The sequence below is a fragment of the Sus scrofa genome, chromosome 13 (assembly GCF_000003025.6).
Source record: "Sus scrofa isolate TJ Tabasco breed Duroc chromosome 13, Sscrofa11.1, whole genome shotgun sequence".
Taxonomy (NCBI): domain Eukaryota; kingdom Metazoa; phylum Chordata; class Mammalia; order Artiodactyla; family Suidae; genus Sus; species Sus scrofa.
In genome coordinates this window covers 100,005,894-100,026,120 of record NC_010455.5, presented here as the reverse complement: position 1 = coordinate 100,026,120, position 20,227 = coordinate 100,005,894, and the positions used below count along the sequence as shown (strand labels likewise).

The 20,227-nt window shown below is 36.1% G+C and overlaps 1 protein-coding gene across 2 annotated transcripts in view; it reads left to right on the top strand.

The window, feature by feature from the left end:
- Nucleotides 1–20,227, top strand: part of IFT80 (intraflagellar transport 80) — a 134,946-nt gene that overhangs the window by 52,028 nt on the left and 62,691 nt on the right. For both annotated transcript variants that reach the window (XM_021069731.1, XM_021069732.1), the window contains one exon: nt 15,755–15,934. In XM_021069731.1, the coding sequence (XP_020925390.1) occupies nt 15,755–15,934 (180 nt within the window). The remainder of the gene's footprint in view (nt 1–15,754; nt 15,935–20,227) is intronic.

Sequence of the window (20,227 nt, the reverse complement as noted above, 5' to 3'; positions counted from 1 at the left end):
AACTCCTGGTCTTTACTATTTTTGATGAGAAATACATGACTCAGTATCATTGCTCTTCTGAATATAAAGTGGCCTTTACCTCAGGTTGCTTTGCAGATTTTCTTTTTGTCTTTAGTTTCTGATAGTTTGATAGTGTATGACTTTCTTTATATTTGTCTTGTTTGGGATTCTCTATACTTATTGAATATATAAGTTTATGATATCACCAAATTTGGGGAAATTTGGGCAATTATTTTTTCAAATAATTTTTTTCTGCCCCATTCTCTATTCTCTTCCTGGCTGGAAGTCCAATTACAAATTTTTAGATCCTTCATACTGTCCCACAGGTCAGCAAGGCTCTATTCCTATCTCTTCAATCGTTTTTCCCCCTCAGACTTCTAACTGAATGATTTTTGTTGATCTATCTTCACATTTACTAATTCTTTCATTGATCATCTCCATTCTTCACATAAGCCCATCCAATGAATTTTGATTTTATATATTAAATTTTTTTTAAATTTTATTTTATGGCCACATGCATGGTCTATGGAAGTTCCCAGGCCAGGGATTGAATCCGAGCCACAGCTGCAACCTACATCGCAATGGCGGAAATTCTGGATCCTTTAACCCACTGCACCAGGCCAGGAATCTAACATACAATTCCTCAGCAATCCAAGCTGCTGCAGTCAGATTCTTAACCCATTGCACTATGGCGGGAACTCCTATATATTGTATTTTTTAATTCTAGAATTCCCATTTGGTTATTTTTACACAGTTCCTATTTTTCTTCTATGATATTCCCTATTATGTGTTCAAGACATATTTTCTTTCTTTTCTTCTTCCTTTTTTGTTTTTAGGGCCACACCCATGGCATATGGACTTTCCCAGGCTGGGGGTCTAATCAGAGCTGTAGTTGCCAGCTTACACCACAGCTTATACCACAGCAATGCAAGATCCAAGCTGTGTCTGCAACCTACACAGCTCACAGCAACTCCAGATCCTTAACTCACTAAGCAGGTCAGGGATTGAACCTGTATCTTCATGGAGCTAATCGGGTTTGTTACTGCTTGGTCACAATGGGAACTCCTCTGCCTGCTTTTTAAAACAGCTTTATTGAGATGTAATTCACATGCTATACAGTTTACCCATTTAAAATGTACAGTTTATAGTTTTTCAGTAATTCATGGTGTTATGCAATCACCACCACACTCTGAACATTTTCCTTCCCTCTAAAAGCAATTACATATTCATTTACTGTCAATCTCTATTTCTCGCTACCCTACTCCCAGCCCATGGCAACAAATAATCTGCTTTCTTTTTCTATGGATTTGTCTATTCTGGCATTTTATATAAATGGAAATATATATTATGTGGTCTTTTATGACTAGTTTCTTTAACATAGCATAGTGTTTTCAGTTTTTCAAGGTTCATTCATGTTGTATCATATATCAGTACTTCATTTCTTTTCATGGAAAAATAATATTCTATCTTATGAATATAATTACTTTTTTATCCATTCATCAGGTGATAGGCATTTGGGTTGTTTTGAATTTTGGTTATTATGAATATTGCTGTTATGAATGTGTATTAGCTTTGGTGTGGACATATGTTTTCATTTCTCTTGGGTGTATACTTAGAAGTGCAGTTACTGGGTTAAACAGTAACTCTACCTTAAACTTTTGAGGAATTGCCAGTTTTCCAGTGGCTCTCTCCCTCTTTTGATTGCTTTCCAGCCTTCAAGTAGCTATATTTTGTCTGAAGTGTATAGGTGTTATTTGTGAGAAGGCTGATCTGATAGCAGCTGTTTTGCCATTATCATTCTTTATGTGGCAAAAGCTTATTTACAATAACTGATTATGAGTTTTTAAAAATCAGGTCTTGCACATTTGAGAGCTATGATTCTCGAGTGCAGAATAAAGTGTGAGAACTTCCTGCCAGAGATGCACTGCTCAAGAAATTGCCCAGGAAAAAAGCAAAATGACATGAATAGTCAGTTCACAAACTTTATTGGCAAATAGCCAATAAAAACATGAAAGGATGTCCAATTTGACTAATAAATAAATATAAAATAAAAATTAATGAAATTTCTACCTTGCAGATTGAAAAGATTAATAATGACTTAAAAACTTTAGATTCACTCAAGGAAGAAGTGAACTCTCCTCCATTTATACACTGTTGGTGGGAATGTGGGTTGATTCAACCTTTTTAAGGGGTGGCTTGATAATACATATTCATGTATCAGGTATAGTGCCCTTTCTTTCACCTAGTAATCTCATTTCTAGGAATTTGCTCTAAAGAGATCATTAAACAAGTACACAAAGATGTATGCATAACGATTTCCTCACTGTCATAGTAGTGAAAATCAGAAATAAAGTGTCAGAATGTAGGAGGTTGATGATATTTTATACATACACACACACACACACACACACACACACATACCTAAAATAGAATACCTCCAACAGGTCATTAAAAATGGGGAAGAGAGGTTATATTTAGTAACCTGGAAAAATATTTATGGTAGGTTATTTGGTAAAAAGACCAAGTTGTAGGAGAGCATTTTATTCTTTGATCTCACATATAAAATCGTATACCATGTCTCTAACTACTAACTATTGTGGCTAAAGGGACACCCAATACTATATTTGGGTCACCTTTTTCATCTTCATATGATTTTGTGTAGCGTGCACCTTTCTTAATGACTATATCAATTCTACAGATGCAGTAAAGGCCTTTTAAAAATTCTTCTTTAAAAATAGACAAAAGAGAAGTGATATCACAGAAAATGGTAGAGACCTCTCAGAATTGGTCCCTCCACTCAAGCAACCATTATCTAGCAAAAAATGTCAGGATCAACTTTTTCTGACCTCTGAAATCTAATTCAAAACTTGCAGCAACCAGTATTCAAAATATGGCCCATTCATAGGGAAAAAGAGAAACTGTCCCTCCAGAAGCCCAGCATTGGAATTCTTAGACAAAGACTTTAAATCAATGGCCTTATATATTTTCAAAGAGCTCAAAGAAACCACAAGTAAAGAACTGAAGGAAGTCAGAACAATGTCTCAAAAAACAGAAGATAAAGAGATAGAAATATAAAAAGGGACCAAATAGAAAATCTTTAACTAAAAAAAATAAGTAAAGGATAAAAGAAGTATATTGCAAATGCTCCCAGAAACTCCAAATGTATTGTTTCTTCAATAATGGATTTCATGCAAATAAACATTATGTAATGCCATTTCCCACTATCAGAAAACAGGAAAATGGGCTCCCTCATAAAGAGTTGAGGCACAACTTTTCTCAAGTATAATTTGGCGAAGTCTATCAAGATCCTTGAAATCTTTGACACAGCTTTCAAGGAAGTGTAAAAATGTATTGCATAGTCATTTGTGCATTTATTTTCATATTCATTAATTCCTTCACAAATATTTATTGAGAGTCTATTATGTGCCAGGCACTTGCCCTAGGTGTTAAAAAAAAACAAGCTGTTAACAAGATAAATTCCTTGATCTTGAGAGTCTTCATTCCAGCAGACAAAACACTATAAACAAACAAACAAAAGGAATATATAATATGTTAAGTGGTAATAATTTCTATAAAAATAAAACTAGGTAAGGGAGAGGGCATTATTTTAGGTTAAGTAGTCAGGGAATATCAGACACAAACTGAGTGTACATTAATGAGTTGCTAGGACAATAAATTGTACAAGTAAGTTACTTAATGGAATAAAAATTAAAAGCTATAACACCATAATTTTTACCTAGAGTCTGTAATAAATTTTATCTTTTTTCTTAAAGAAATGCATGATTCAAATATGTAAGGTAAAAACTTTAAAATTAAGGTAGTTATTGTAAATAAACAGAATATTTTAATGAATTGTATTATTTTATGTTAGAGCAGAATTAAAGGGAAAGAAAAGACCTAAATATGTAAGATCCTTTGGGCAGACTTTAAATTAACTGTCGTTGCTTTTATTTATCAGCAGGTGGTGCTATTGCTTCTGTAAGAGAACATTTCATTTTTTTTTTGTTCTTGAATATCAGTTAGTCATTAAAAAGACTTCCCTCCATAAACTTTTTCTACCATTCAATTAAAATAATTGCAGTGATTCATCATCTGCAGTAACTGGTCTTACTGCCATATATGTAACTTTTCATTTACGCATGTCAACACATGTTAATTTAAACCTGTAATTTTCTAATTCCTGGTGTATTAGAGAAAATATCGATCAACGCATGTTAATTTAAACCCGAATTTTCTAATTCCTGGTGTATTAGAGGAAATAATGATAATAAAAACCATTAGTGTGCCTTAAGGAAAAATAAGAAACTTTGCATCTGTTTTATTTTCCACCTAAACTTAATTCATGAACACATAATTTTATGAATTGTATCAATACAACTTGGCTAAAGATGTATGCTTTTGAGGATCCTCTTACTCTAGTATATTTATATAGAAGTAGTAAAGAGAAGGGTGAAACATTTGGAAGGTACTTTTAAAAGTTGTTATAGTCAAGTTATGTTTTTAGAAGTTCCTGTCATGGCTTAGCGGAAACGAATCTGACTAGCATCCATGTGGACTCAGGTTCAATCCCTGGCCTTGCTCAGTGGGTTAAGGATATGGCGTTGCCGTGAATTGTGGAGTCGTTCACAGACACAGCTCGGATCCCACATTGCTGTGGCCGTAATGTAGGCTAGCAGCTGCTGCTCTGATTCAGTCCCTAGCCTGAGAACTTACATATGCCACAGGTGTGGCCCAAAAAAAAAAAAAAAAAAAAAAAAAAAAAAAAAAAAAAAAACTTGGTCCTAGTTTTAAACATCCTCAGGGAAGGGGGCACTGACCCAGCCTAAGTTAGGTATTCATGCCTGGTCTGATCAGATATGTCTAGGCAGGTTGGGGTATGTTGTATAAACATGACCATCAGCACTCTTAACACAATAAGCATAAGGATTGCTGGAAAGGGACAGGTCCTAGGAAATAGAGGAGGGAGGCAGCCAACCCAGTAGGTTGCCATTTGCTTTCCAAAGCCTCCTTAGCTTTATTAGCCGGCAGTTTCCAGTTTAATCCTTTGAGAGTGTTTCTTTTTACATGAATAATTTTCTGACTTTTATAATGGAAATTAGAATTGTATTTTCAGATTTGCTATGAAACCAACTTTGGTAGAAACCATAAAGCAATAAGGTATAAACCATAAGGTAAGGCAACTGGGCTTCTTTTATAATATGAGACCCTGCTGTCCAGAATTGGGAAACTTGGCAAGCAATTAAAAAATCAGAGTTCTATTGCAGAATTTACTTTTTTTTGGGGGGGGGGCTATTTCTTGGGCCGCTCCTGCGGCATATGGAGGTTCCCAGGCTAGGGGTCGAATCGGAGCTGTAGCCACCGGCCTACGCCAGAGACACAGCAACGCGGGATCCGAGCCGCGTCTGCAACCTACACCACAGCTCACGGCAACGCCGGATCGTTAACCCACTGAGCAAGGGCAGGGACCGAACCCGCAACCTCACAGTTCCTAGTTGGATTCGTTAACCACTGCGCCACGACGGGAACTCCCAGAATTTACTTTTAATCTTTTTAAAATCAGCATGTAGTAGGTGTCCCATAAATGTTTCATTTTAATGGATCACTATCCAAACAAAATATACTGTTTTTACTTAATGACATATAAACTTAATTAATATAACTCAATTAATAACTTACCTTGCAGCATTTTGACTAGTTTTACTAGAATTGATCCATGTAGTCAGTTTGGTTGATGTATTTGAGAAGGCTAGTTTAGTAAATCTTTGGCTCTTAATTTATTCCTTTTATTTTTTTTATTTTAAAAGTCAAGGTTGAGCTCTGGGAAGGAAGGCTTGCCTAAGGACATGGGCACATTCATTCATTCAACAAATATTCATGTGTGTTAAGTTCTGTGTGATACCCTGGCTATTCAAAGAATAACATCCATATCTGTCTTCTAGGAATAACTCACCCTCTTTCAAGTATGGATATGTAAACAGATTATAAAATAACAGCTATTTAATAATTACTGTGGGAGAGAAAATAAGGGAGTAGTTGTAAATTTTCAGATATGTCTGTACTTATTTTAAATGAGGTTAAATTTGGTTAAAGTACTCCACTCCTCTCTGGTGGAGTAACTTAAAACCTTTAAAAAAACCTTTTTTAAATGACCAACAAATCATGTGTTGTTTTTTCACCAAGAAGCACACATTTGAATTTGCTTCTTTCTGGTTTTCGTACCTAAAAATCTAAATTTAACTCTTTTAAGTCTAGAAGCACAGAACTTCACTTCTGTTAGACAAATGTTCTCTGGATGCACATATGCTAAAATCATGCAAAAGCTCCTGTTACACATGGGTCCTTCCAGCTATGACTCCTTATATACAGTGTGTCATTGTTCCTCCACCCTCTACTTGGAAGAGAAATGATAATTTCCTCTCCTAAAATCTCTCTCCTTTTTTTTTTACTTATAAATACCTCATAAACCAGACCGGTATTCACACATTTTAATTAGTCATTGCCAGAGATACCAATTATCTAAAAAAAAAAAAAAAGCTTTATTTTGATTTAAGAAAAGATATTATTTCCTTCTATTTCATTGTCTTTAGTGAAATTAACTTTCCCTTACTCTCTTCTTTTCAAGAATTCTACAGATTTTTTTCAGACCATTGTTCATATCTAATTATTTACAGTATCATTTGTTAGAGGCTATAGATTTAGCAATTTAAAATTGTTCCTTAAGGACTTTCCCCTGCTATTCTAAGATTGTCCATATTTTTTCTGAGGAAAGCTCTGTCTCATAGTCTAAGTTTTCATACTATTAGGAAATATTCATGAAAAATGATAGCTTTCTCCTAAAGAAACTGTTTTTTGAATAATTCATGAGGTAGAATATTAAATGCATATTTTGCTTGATGTAATAAACCCAATTTGATACTTTTTTCTTTTTAAAAGAAGCTCACTCAGAAATTTTTAAATGTTTTTAATATTTACATTCCTGATCATTCGGTACCACATGAATAATACCAAGGTCCTACTACCATTAGGTGACAACATGATCAAATTATTGTTTATTTCCTTTTAATTGTGAATAAGCTTTCAAAAGCCAAAATCACAAACGCCAAACTACTTTTTTAAAGAGGTAAAAATATTATTTCATGTTTTTATGCTTACATGTGAATTTTTAGGGAAAAGATGAACAAGCTTTTCAAATTCCCAAACTGGTTACTATAATCTTAGGGCAAATGCCCATGCCCTGATGATCCCCAGAATCTATGTATATTATCTTAAATGGCAAAAGGGACTTAGAAAATGTAGTTAAGGGGTAGACTTTTATTTTTTATTTTTATTTTATTTTTTATCTTTTTAGGGCCATACTAGCAGCATGTGGAAGCTCCCAGGCTAGGGGTCGAATTGGAGCTGCAGCTGCCAGCCTATACCACAGCTCGCAGCAACGCCAGATCCTCAACCCACTGAGCGAGGCCAGGCATCAAACCCATATCCTCATGGATACTAGTCGGGTTCATTACCACTGATCCACGACAGAAACTCCAAGGGTGGACTTTTAGGTGGTATCTGATTATTCAGATTGGCCCAAACTAATTATATGCACACTAAAAAAGCAGAGAATATTTTCTGACTGGGTTAGAGGATGAAGGAAGAGACATTCAAAGTAAGAGCAGCTCAACCTGCTGTTGCTGGCTTTAAAGGTGGGGGAAGGGCAAGTTCCCATTATGTCTCAGTAGAAACAAACCCAACTAGTATCCATGAGGGTGCAGGTTCCATCCCTGGCCTCAATCAGTGGGTTAAAGATCTGGTGTTGCTGTGAGCTATGGTGTAAGTCGCAGACTCCGCTTGGATCCCATGTTGCTGTGACTGGTGTAGGCTGGTGGCTGCAGCTCTGATTGTACTTCTAGCCTGAGAACTTCCATATACCACAGGTGTGGTCCTGAAAAGCAAAAAGAAAAAAAAAAAAGATGGGGGAAGGGGACCACAGCCAAGCAATGCAGGTGGCCTCTAGAACTTACAAATGGCCATGATGGCAATGGGGATCTCAGTCCTACAACTGCAAGAAACTGAATTTTACTAACATCCTGAACGATCAAGGAAACGAATTTTTCCCCAGGGCCTCCAAAAAGGAATGCAGCCTTGCCCACCTTTATTTTAGCTTAGTGAAACCTATATTGGATTTATGACCTATAGAACTGTAAGGTAATAAAGCTGTGTTGTTTTAAGCCTCTAAGCTTGTGGTAATTTGTTACAGCAGTAATAGAAAACCATCTTTGTAACTGTGGTACAGGGCCAACCTTTGCAATGAGTTATGTGGATGGACTGTTTGGGAAAGGCTTTTACCACCTCTTTATAGATAACAAAATTTCTTCTATTAGCTTTGTTGCTTTGCTTTAAGACCTTATTATTCCTTAAAATATAATAGTATCATGGGAGTAACACATTGAACTTGTTCATATCAGGTTCTTTTCTAAGCAATTTGGCTAGTTGAGTGTAGATTTTTGGATGTGAATGTGAAAAGAGAGGCAAAGATGCTATTACCCAGGGAGATGTTTTGTTTTGCTTTTTAGGGCTGCACCTACTGCATATGGAAGTTCCCAGGCTAAGGGTCAATTCAGAGCTAAAAAGTGCCAGCCTACGCCACAGCCACAGCATCTTGGGATCCGAGCCATGTCTGCAACCTGCATCATCACAGCTCATGGCAACTCCAGATCCTTAACTCACTGAGCGAGGCCAGGGATAGAACCCGCATCCTCATGGATCCTAGTCAGGTTCGTTAACCGCTGAGCCATGAAGGGAATTCCCACGATAGGGTTTTTATGGGGAAACTTTCTGGCTAGCCATAGACCACCAAAGTCCTGGATATTTGGGCAGATGTCAGTGATATTTACCCAGAGCCACAACTAAACTGACCAGCCTCACAATTTTTCAAGACTGCCTTTAGACAAATATACAGGCATACCTTGGAGATGTTGTGTGAGATATTTTAGGTTTGATTCCAGACCATTACCATAAAGCAAATATTACAATAAGGGAGTCATAAAAATTTTTTAGTTTGCCAGTGCATATAAAAGTTATGTTTACACTATACTATAGTCTAGTGCAATAGCATTATGTTTTTAAAAACTATTTACATGCCTCCATACCTTAATTAAAAAATACTTTGCTGATAAAAAAATGCTAACCCTTATCTGAGTCTTTAGTGGTCATAATCTTTTTGCTGGTGGAGGGTCTTGCTTGATATTAATGGCTGCTAAGCATTGAGGGTGGTGGTTGCTGAAAGTTGGAGTGGCTGTGGCAGTTTCTCAAAGTTTTTTTTTTTTTTTTTTTTTTTTTTTGGTCTTTTTAGGGCTGCACCTGTAGCCTATGGACGTTCCTAGGCTAGGGGTTGAATTGGAGCTGCAGCTGCCAACCTATGCCACAGTGACATGGGATCTGAGCCACATCTGCAATTTACACCACAGCTCACAGCAATGCCGGATCCTTAATCCACTGAGCAGGGCCAGGGATTGAACCTGCATCCTCATGGATACTAGTTGAGTTCTTAACCTGTTGAGACACAAGGGGAACTCCCTTAAAGTGAGAATTGATTGGCTCTTCCTTTCACGAATGATTTCTCTTTAGCACTCAGATCTGTTTGATAGCATTTTATAGTTTCAAAATTGGAATTAATCCTCTCAAACTCTGCCACTGCTTTAGCAGCTAAGCTCATGTTATATCTGGAATCCTTTGTTGTCACTTCTGTAATCTTCCCCAGGAGTAGATTCCATCTCAGGAAAACACTTTCTTTGCTCATCCATTAAGAAGCAACTTCTCATCCATTAAACTTTTATCATGAGATTGTAGTAATTCAGTCATGTCTTTAGGTTCCAGTTCTAATTCTACTTCCCTTCGCTGTTTCTACCACATTGCAAGTGACAATGGTAATAGCAAAGACCACTGATCACAGATCACCATAGCAAATATAATAATTATGAAAAAGTTTGAAATATTGCAAGAATTACCAGAATGTGACGTAGAGAAATGTGCTGTTGGAAAAATGTTGCTTGAAAGGCTTCCTCACAAGTTGCCACAGACTTCAACTTGTGAAAAATGCAGTATCTATAATGCATAAGAAAGTGAAGCACAGTAAAACAAAGCATGCCTGTATATTGCTAGAAGCACAACAGCAACTGACTGTATGTTCTTGGTCAGTGACATAGTGCTTTTTCATAGACAGCGCATAATAATAATAATATTGGTGTTTTACTTGGATAGCATATTGTGAATACAGATCACATTTGTTTTCCCTAAACTTCTTTTATATTAACTACTTTTTTTCTGTTGTCTTTCTTCTGTTTTTTGCCCATTCACATTATTTCTTGCAAATTATTTTCACATAACCAAGTCAAAAGTAATTTATGTTTAGTTTTTCATATTCTGTATTCTAAGAAAACTGAGTTACTTGCCATTTATTCCTTGGGATTGTGGGGGGAAAAACTTAGCCAGTATTGTGAAGACACAAATAGTGATGAGTATTAAATCATTTAATTAAATATATAAGAAAGCTTATATTTTGAAGAAATTTATGGAATAAAGCAGTATAACAAAATAAAAATACATACAAAAATAAAATATTTTTTATGTGTACAAGTCATTGAGCAGATGTATTTTTACATGATTAATACTATAAATAGATATTTTATATATCATTTATTTTACATAATTATCACTATAAATATATATTTTTATATATCATTTATTTTTATAAGTATACTAGAATATATACTTATTTCAGCTCAATTATGTTTCAAAATACTCAAACTGTGAAAGCAAAGTATGAGTATAATTTCAGTAAAAATAGGTTACGGGTGAAAGATAATGGCAGAGGCAGCATTATAAAAAAATTGATATGTAACATATATAGTATCATATGTGTACAGCTCAGTAATTTTTTTTTTTTTTTTTTTTTGGCTGTACCTGGAGCATGTGGATATTCCCAGGCTAGGGGTCAAACCTGTGCCACAGCAATGACAATGCCTGGTCCTTAACCTGCCAAGCCACAGAGGAACTCCAGTACTTTTGTACATATATAAATACCAAAGAAATCACCACCCATATTGATATAGAACATTATCAACAACCCAGAAGTTTCCTTTGTGCCTCTTCCCATTCATTCACCCCTCTGTAGTAACTACTATTCTGATGTCTGCCACCATAGATCAGTTTTGCCTGTTTTGACCTTTATATAAATTAAATCATACCATATTTACACTTTGACCTTTTCCTCTCAACTATACGTCTGTGAGATTTATCCATGTTGTTGAGTATAGTGGCATAGTTTTTGAATCTTTTCAGGTCTCCTCATAAAACAGAGAAAGTAAAAGACTCCAACAAAAAAACTTGCAGATAGCAACTATAGCAAAACTAGGTGATACTGTATCTCTATAAACCCCTTAAATACAAATGATTTTCCCAAAAGTACCATTGGCAGGTATACATGGTATCTGCATCTCTGTGTGAGGAAGCAGAGGAAAGGTAATCAGGCTTCTAAGACCACAAGAAAAGAAGAACTCCCAAATCACCAACAAATACCTGAAAGTGAGAAAGGCCAATCTGAGAACAGCAGATGAAATTGGCAAGGAACTTCCATAGGATCCAATTCTGAGTAAGTGTAAGGATCAAACAGTGCTAGATGTCTGGGTCTAATTTACTCTTGAAACCAATAAATCAAACTTCCTTTCAGGGAGTTCTGCCATGACACAGGGGATTAAGAATCCAACTACAGTGGCTCAGGTCATGTCAGAGGCTCAGGTTCAATCCCCAGCCCTGCCCAGTGGGGTAAATGATCCAGTATTGCACCTGTGGTGTGGATTACAGCTGTGGCTCAGATTCATTCCCTGGCCCAGGAACTTCCATATGCTGTGTGTGTGGCCATTAACCACCCCCCCACCAAAAAAAACCCCCAAACTTCCTTTCAGGACAAAGCCCTGAACTGCAGAAATTGCTAAGGGTAAAATCCAGATTGATCAGAACAGAGACTGTTGAGCAAAGAAAAGAATAGGTCCAGATAAAGAGGTAGGTGATGCTGATTTCAAAATATGGAGCCTTTAAAAAAAAAAAATCACGGTGAGAAAACAGAAGAGAGAGCTCTAGAGCTATCCTGGTGGGTAGAACATCTCTCCCTCCCCAAAGTACAGCAAAACCCATTTTACTTAAAATAAGCAGCAGAACAGGCTCCCAGTTAACTTACGTAATGTTGCCAAAGACAACAGAATTATGCCGTAAACAAACAGTACAGCCAATTAATTTGAAACGAGTTGAAGAATGTTAAAAAACATGACAAAAACCATGAAATAACCGTGTGAATCAGAACTAGGAAAACTAAAAATGAGGTGGTTGGAGAATGGGCACTTTTAAAGAGAAATGACAGAACTCAGGAGGAATTTTTTTTTTAAAAGGAAAATTATTACACAAGTGAAGACCAAACCAGAGCAAATAAACACTGTGGATAATGCCTTAAAATAAATAGAATGTGAAATGGAGGCAAGGAAATGACAAAAGAGATACAAAGTTTGATAGAAAGTGATAGAGAAGATAGGCAGAGAAGATTCAAAGTACATATAGGTGACTTCAGAGGAGAAGCCCAAAGCAGTGGCAGAAAAATACTAAAAGCCATTATTCAAGAAAGATTTCCTCAACCATAAGATATTTGAAATTGACATTGAAAAGGCATACCAGATACCTAGGAAAATCAACCCAGATGGCCAACACCAAGATATATGGTAATAAAACCATAGGAGTTTAAAGAAGAAAAAAGGAAAGGAAATCAGAATATCATCAGACTTTAATAGCAACATTCTAATGGTTAACATAGGATATGAGAGCCATTCTGACTTTTAAGTGTAGAGATCATAAGCAAGCTGGTATAAACATGCAAAAGAACTCAGGGAATGTTGTTCCCATAAGTTTTTCAAGGAGTCTGCTGGAGAAGTAGCTTCAGATGAACAATCTGAAAGCCACATATATGCTTATGCATATCACACAAAAACATATTCGTTATACTATCAATAGCTATAAAGGAATGCGTATCCATATAGTACAATAGATAATGTCCGCATATCTATTTAGACCTATTTGTATTACTACTCCTACCCCTTTCTTAGATAAATGCTGGTACACACACACTTAGAGTGAAGAAAGATACAGGGATAAAATAAAATTTAAAAATTTTATCTATATTGAGAAAGAAAAACTGGGAGAGAGAAAAGTGATAGAAATTAGACTTCTTTGACTACACTGTGTTTTATACATATATTTTTGATAAATTTAACTTTGGGACCATGTAAATACTTTACATAATTATAAAAAAATTATTTTTTTGGAAAGCAATTCCTAAAACCAAAAGTGAATGAAAAAATGAGCCCAGGAGTTACCATTGTGGAACAGCAGGTTAAGAACCCAACATAGTCTCCGTGAGGATATCAGTTCAATCCCTGGCTTGCTCAGTGGGTTAAGGATTCAATGTTGCTGCAAGCTGTGGTATAAGTCACCACACGGCTTGGATCTGGTGTTGCTGTGGCTGTGAATTCTGAACAAAATCAGAGGAATATAGGGTGATGATAATATTTTAAATTTCTTTCCATTTTCTCCTCTTAGTACCAAGTGTCCATGAGTTCTTAGATAAATATTTCTGTTTAACTTTAGTAAGATATTTCTGGCTGATTTTGTTCTTTGGATATTTTTAAATCAAACTTTAAATAATTTTAAAATATGAATTTTCATGCTGCTGATGAAGCAAAGTTTCAGTTTGTTCATTACCTTCTCCATAGTGACTTTATTATGGGGCCTTTTAAGCGACTGTTACAGGTTTGAAGGGGATGGGAAGGATTTGAAAAAAAAGTGTCAGTGAGTAGTAGGAGTTACTCAGGTTTTGTGTGTGTGTGTGTGTGTGTGTGTGTGTGTGTGTGTGTGTGAACTTCCATTGAGAATTTAAAGTCTTGTTTCATAGTAGTCTGAATTGGTGAAGTTTTTTCTATATTTTTTCCTTTTTCTCCAAATTTTTTGTCAGCCCATAGCTGATAATATTTTTTTTTAAATCCACAAAAAAAAAAAAAAAACCAGTGTAGAACAAAAATACCCACTCAAGGGCAACAAAAACAAAAAAATTAAAACAATTTCCTGCTGTGGTGCAATAGGATCAGCAGCATCTCTGAAGAACTGGGACTCAGGTTCAATCTCTGGCCCAGCATAGTGGGTTAAGGATTTGGCGATGTTCCAGCTGCAGTGTAGGTCACAGCTGTGGCTCAGATCCGATCCTTGGCCTGGGAACTCAGGGTAGCCAATAAATAAATAAATAAATAAATAAATAAATAAATATCTTCCAGCTGTATAGCACAGGGAACTGTATCCAATCTCTTATGACAGAACATGATGGAAGATAACACGAGAATAATTATGTATATATATGTATGACTGGGTCACTTTGCTGTACAGCAGAAATTGACCCAACACTGTAAATCAACTATAATAAAATCATAAAAGATTTTATGGCATGGCGGAAACGAATCCGATTAGGAACCATGAGGTTGCGGGTTTGATCCCTGGCCTCGCTCAGTGAGTTAAGGATCTGGCATTGTCATGAGCTATGGTGTAGGTCACAGATGCAGCTCGGATCCTGCATTGTTGTGGCTGTGGTGTAGGCCGGCAGTTGTAGCTCTGATTCGACCCCTAGCCTGGGAACCTCCATATGCGGCCAGTGCAGCCCTAAAAAGCAAAGGAAAAAAAAAAAAACACCATAATTTAACTATAGGCTGTAAGGTTGGAATAATGGAAAGAGAATATAAATTTTAGTCAAATAGGTAAATCATCCTTCTAGTAAATATGTATGTTTCATCTGAAAAATGAAAGAAAATGCATAAAATACCACCTTTGAAAAAGTTTTTTCTTTCTGTCTTATTCACACACATACACACAAATCTCTTTTGTCCCAGTTGATGTTTACTTATATCCCTAGATTGCTTTCTCAAACAGATTCTAGAAGAGGTTATACTTACTGCACTGTGGAAAAAAAAGAAAAAATCTATTTACCTATACTTTCATGGTTTAATATTTGTATCAGATACTTTAGCTACAATTGTGTGTTTAGTATCAATTTTTAGTGACAAATATTGTAATAAAGTTTCAGATATAGGGACTATAGAGACCCTTATAAATTAATAGTAAGTTATTCCCTATGGAATCTTTGTATTTATCCATTTAGTATTACTGCGTAAAAGTAAATCAAATCAGGTAAATCAAAACTCTGTCTGGGGTGGGGAGAAAGATTGGTATTTTGGAGTTAACAGATGCAGACCATTATATATAAAATGGATAAATAAGGTCTTACTCTATAAAACAAGGATCAATATCCTATGATAATGGAAAATAAGTTTAAAAAGAATTATGTATAATAACGGAGTCACTTTGCTGTACAGCAGAAATTAACACAACATTGTAAATCAACTATATTTCAATTAAAAAAAAACCAAAATGGCATGGTTTGAGAGCTCTTGAGAGACTTCATACACTTTTATCATGTTATGTATCCTACTGTGTGCTTTAAAAATTACACCTGTATCTTCTTCTCAGTATACTATCATTTTACTAAGAAAAATATTTCTTAATAATTTTAGAATAAAGACACGCTCTTTTAAAAAATCATCTTAAAATGTTAACATTTGTTCAATTTAAAACTTCTTTAAGTTTTTTTAATAAATTGATTCTATTTTTATTCTTTCCTCCCCAGTGGTCATATGCTTTAGAAAAGCCCAACACTGGCAGCATATTTAATATTGCATGGTCAATTGATGGCACTCAGGTCGCTGGAGCCTGTGGAAATGGACACGTTGTCTTTGCACATGTGATAGAGCAACGTTGGGAGTGGAAGAATTTTCAAGTAACGTTAACCAAAAGAAGGACCATGCAGGTATGATTGTGTTTCGTGGTTGATTAATGCTGCTTCTTTTCACATTAGTTTACAATACAGAATATGGAATTATCTTTGTTAATCATATTTATATCAGGTATATAAAAATTCAGCCATAATAGAAATATTTTAACTATATCATTAGTGACCTTTTCATGACATAAAATAAAAACCTTTCACTGATAAAGAACTTGAGTACCTATAGCTATAACTTTAGTTATGGGGTTTAGGCAGGGATGAAACTGAGGCCCCTTAAAACTGAATTTCTCTGCCAAGTTTGTGGTTAACCCCTCTATCTAAAACATAATTCCCCTTCTTGTCCCTCACCTGTTCCCGTCAAGATTGAGAGGAACAATCTAAGAAGAGGGAGGATTGAAACCGAGCAGGACCCTGCAGGGCCCTCCCTGGTACAAAAGTGCATATCTTTGAGTTGTTCTACAGAAACTAAGACCATCCCATCCAGGTGGAGGATGGTGACTACATGCTTTTTTTTTTTTTTTTAGGTTAGTTGGCTCAGTGGTATCAAACCCGACTAGTATCCACGAGGATGTGGGTTTGATCCCTGGGCTTGCTCAGTAGGTTAAGGGATCGATCATTGTCATCAGCTGAGGTGTAGGTCATAGATGCTGTGGCTGTGGCATAGGCCAGCGGCTGCAACTCTGATTGAACCCCTAGCCTGGAAACTTGCATATGCCGTAGCTGTGTCCCTAAATAGCAAAAAAAAAAAAAAGTTAGCTGATGAAAGGTCGTAGGAGTGGCCAAAGATAATATGCCAATGGCAAACCCTCTGCCAAAGAAAAGGGAACTCTACCTTCTTCCTCTTCTTTCTCATATCTGTATCATTTGTCTCTATCTTCAGTATTCGGAATTTAGATGATTATAATCACCTGAAAATTTTGCAAGTATATATCTTGTGATTTTCTTGGATGGGTCTATTCAGGTGTTTGTCATCCTATGTATCCAGATTTTTAAATTGGATAATATGGTCACCACATTGATAATAATTAGGTACCTTATATATTTTCTTTGTTCTATTTCCTTATTTTAAAAATTTAAAACTTATTATGGAGAATTTAAAAATACATGAAAGTAGACAGAATAGTATAATGAATCTCTATGTACTCATTGCCCAGCCCCAACAACCGTCAATCCACGATCAAGCCTGTCTTATCCATGTCCATATCTACTTTCCCACTCCCCCAGTTATTTTGAAGCAAATTCAGATACCGTATTTCAGCTGTGAAATTTTCAGTATATACAGCTAAAAGGTAAGAACCCTTGTTAACATACCCATAATACCATGATCATACCTTAAAAATAATAATCCCTTAATATTACCAAATATCCAGGAAGTGTTCAAAGTTTTGTGTTCTCTGTGTCACATTTTTAAAAGTTTGTTTGAATCAAGATCCAAAATGGTTTACATGTTATAATTGGTTGATATATCTTTGAAGTTTCTTTTAGACTAGATAGATACCCCTTCTGTCTCTATTTTTCTCCCTGCAGTTAATTTTTTGAAGAAACCAAATTGCTTGTTCAGCCCCACAGTTTGGACTTTGCTAATTGTCCGCATGGTGTGGTTTGACATACTTCTTTCCCTTCTGTATTTTCAGTAAATCAGTGGTTGGATTTAAGTGATGGTATAAATATATATTTCTGTTAGTTAACCTAGGAACCAAAACATTATTTGTAATATTGTGTCTGTGACAATGCATTGAGAGTTCTAATCAGCTGATTTGGGCACAGTTTTATTCATGTAGTGCATGGGAGCTAGCTAATGTAGTATTGCTAAAATAAATTCTAGCCTTCATTTCGGAAATGCCCCAAGATGAGAATACACTTAAAAAGAGAAGTTTTTCTTTAATAATAATAAAGAATCATTCTAAGAATTAGAGGATTTTTACATACGATGAACAGTGGAGGTTTTAAAATAGCTTATCTAATCCAAATTGTCTTTATACTTAAAATATTGTTTGCAAATAATCTTTCAAAGTTGTAGAACTAGAACACTATTTTCATTTTTTTTTTAAAGGGATGTTACTCTCTCCATGATTATAAAACACTTGTATAGCACTTCTGCTAAGTTGGGTCTGTTCACAGTTTTTTCTCAGAAAAATTTAATTCACTCATTCGCTCGTTCTATAGACACTATTGAGTAATCCCTGCTTGCTAGGTAATAGGAAATACAGTTGTGAATATGCCAGATTTGGTTCCTGTTCTCATGGGACCTCCTAGATGAATATATTGAAATTTTGCTTTTTTAAATAAATTTATTTCTGATTGAATGAGGGTAAACAGTGGAGACCTCCTAGATGAATATATTGAAATTTTGCTTTTTTAAATAAATTTATTTCTGATTGAATGAGGGTAAACAGTGGAGAAACAAAAGAAATATATTGGTCCATATGAAGTCAAGAAAAAGACTGATGAAGCAGTACTGGGTTCAGAGGCTTAAAGACTCAACAGGACTTCCATCACTTTCTCTTCCTCAACTCTCCTTTTCTCTGTATTGGCTTCATTTTTACAAAACCTCTGTCTTTTGTAGCCTCGGTGGCTCCAGGCTTACATTCTACCAACTTCCAGTCCAACACAAAGAATGGTTTCCCAGCAGCCCTCTAGTAATTCCAGCAGAAGTCTCAGCATTGGATCTCATATGCCAAATTTGGATCAAATATATTTAGTTGGGAGATGGGGGGAAGGATGAGTCAACTCCGTCTAAATTATGGGGGGAATTGTTCCCTAAAGGAAACCAGGGTATACTTACCAGAAAAGACAGCATTTGATTCTGAGCAGACAGAAACCAGAAGATAGCCACTATAGCTTTTCCTTTAGCTGTTTAGAACCATAACTCTATCAGTTATCAGTGATTACGTAATAAATTATACAAAAACTTAGTGGCTTAAAGCAGCAACATTTATTATCTCTTAGTTTCTGTGGGTCAAGAATCCAGGCATGGCTTAGTTGGGTTTTTTGGCACAGAGTTTCTCACAGGCTGCAATCAAAGTGATGGCCACAGCTTTAGTGGCACCTGAAGGCTCAACTGGGAAGGATTTGCTTCCAAGTTCACTGATATGGTTGTTGTCAGGATTCTGTTAGTCAAGGTCTCTTGAACTGAAAGCCTCAGTTTCTTCTTGGTGGCTGACTGGAAGCCGCCCTCAGTTTCTTGTATTAGCCTCTCCAGAGAGCAGCTCACAGCTTGGCAGCATTGTCAGAGGAATCAAGAAGGGCACAGAGAGTACAAACAAGACATAAGACACAGTTTTTTATAACCTGAACTCAGAAATGTCATCTCATCACTTTAGCCTTTTCCTGTTCACCAGAAGCAAGCTCCTAGGTCCAGTCCACACACAGCTTACATAAGGAACATAAGGATGTGACTACATGGAGGTGAGAATCACTAATCCCCTTACAAGCTACTTACCACACATTCTTACCCTTATTCACATATACATAAAATTCAGAAATGCACTACTTAACTAATGCAGCTATTCCTCATGCAACTGAAAACAAACCAACCCCCACCCCCACTCTAAAAGATGATAACCAGATTCATCCAGTCACTCCGGCTCCAAAAATCTGGTCTGGAAAACTAAATGAATGGGAATTTTAATTATTTTCCCCCTCCTCCTCATATTCCAATATAATGATGAAGGGAACACAGAGTGGTCGCAATGAAAACCATTTGGAAAGCGGAAAGGGAAAACAACACCCCGTGATGATCACGTCCATAGCAAAAACCCAACTGGCTAAGGATATCCTGAGAACTCTTTTTCTTAGCAGTAAAGTTAGTTGCTTGGTTAATTTGGCAACTCCAGTTTGCCTTTCTGGGAAGGATTGGGGGATTCCCTTTCTGGGGTCTCTGCAAGCAGCCCCCTTAATGTTGTTGTGAGGGGAACCACAGATTGCTGCAGAGACAAAAAGCACAACTTTTTGATTTAGAGTTTTACAATTTCCTTAGAAGCTTGATAGACTGTTGGTTGATTTGTTTTTTCTTAACTCAGAAAACAGAGATCATGTTAAATCCCAATTTTTAAATCTAGACCTTGACTGTCGGTTGCTACCTGACAACAGGCTTCATTGCCCTATCCTCTCCCTGGACCTCAGCTTTTCTGTGACACAGTAACTTTAGAGTGAGAAGGTTTCCTAATCTGCCCCTTGTCTCTAGGCTGCATTCCAGTGGGTGATTCTTTCCAAAAGGGATAGTTGATGTCTTTGTTGGGAGGAAGTGCCTAGAAGAGCAAGAGGGTACAGGTATAGGAGATGAGATATTCCTCGGGTCTCAAGTTTTCTAGT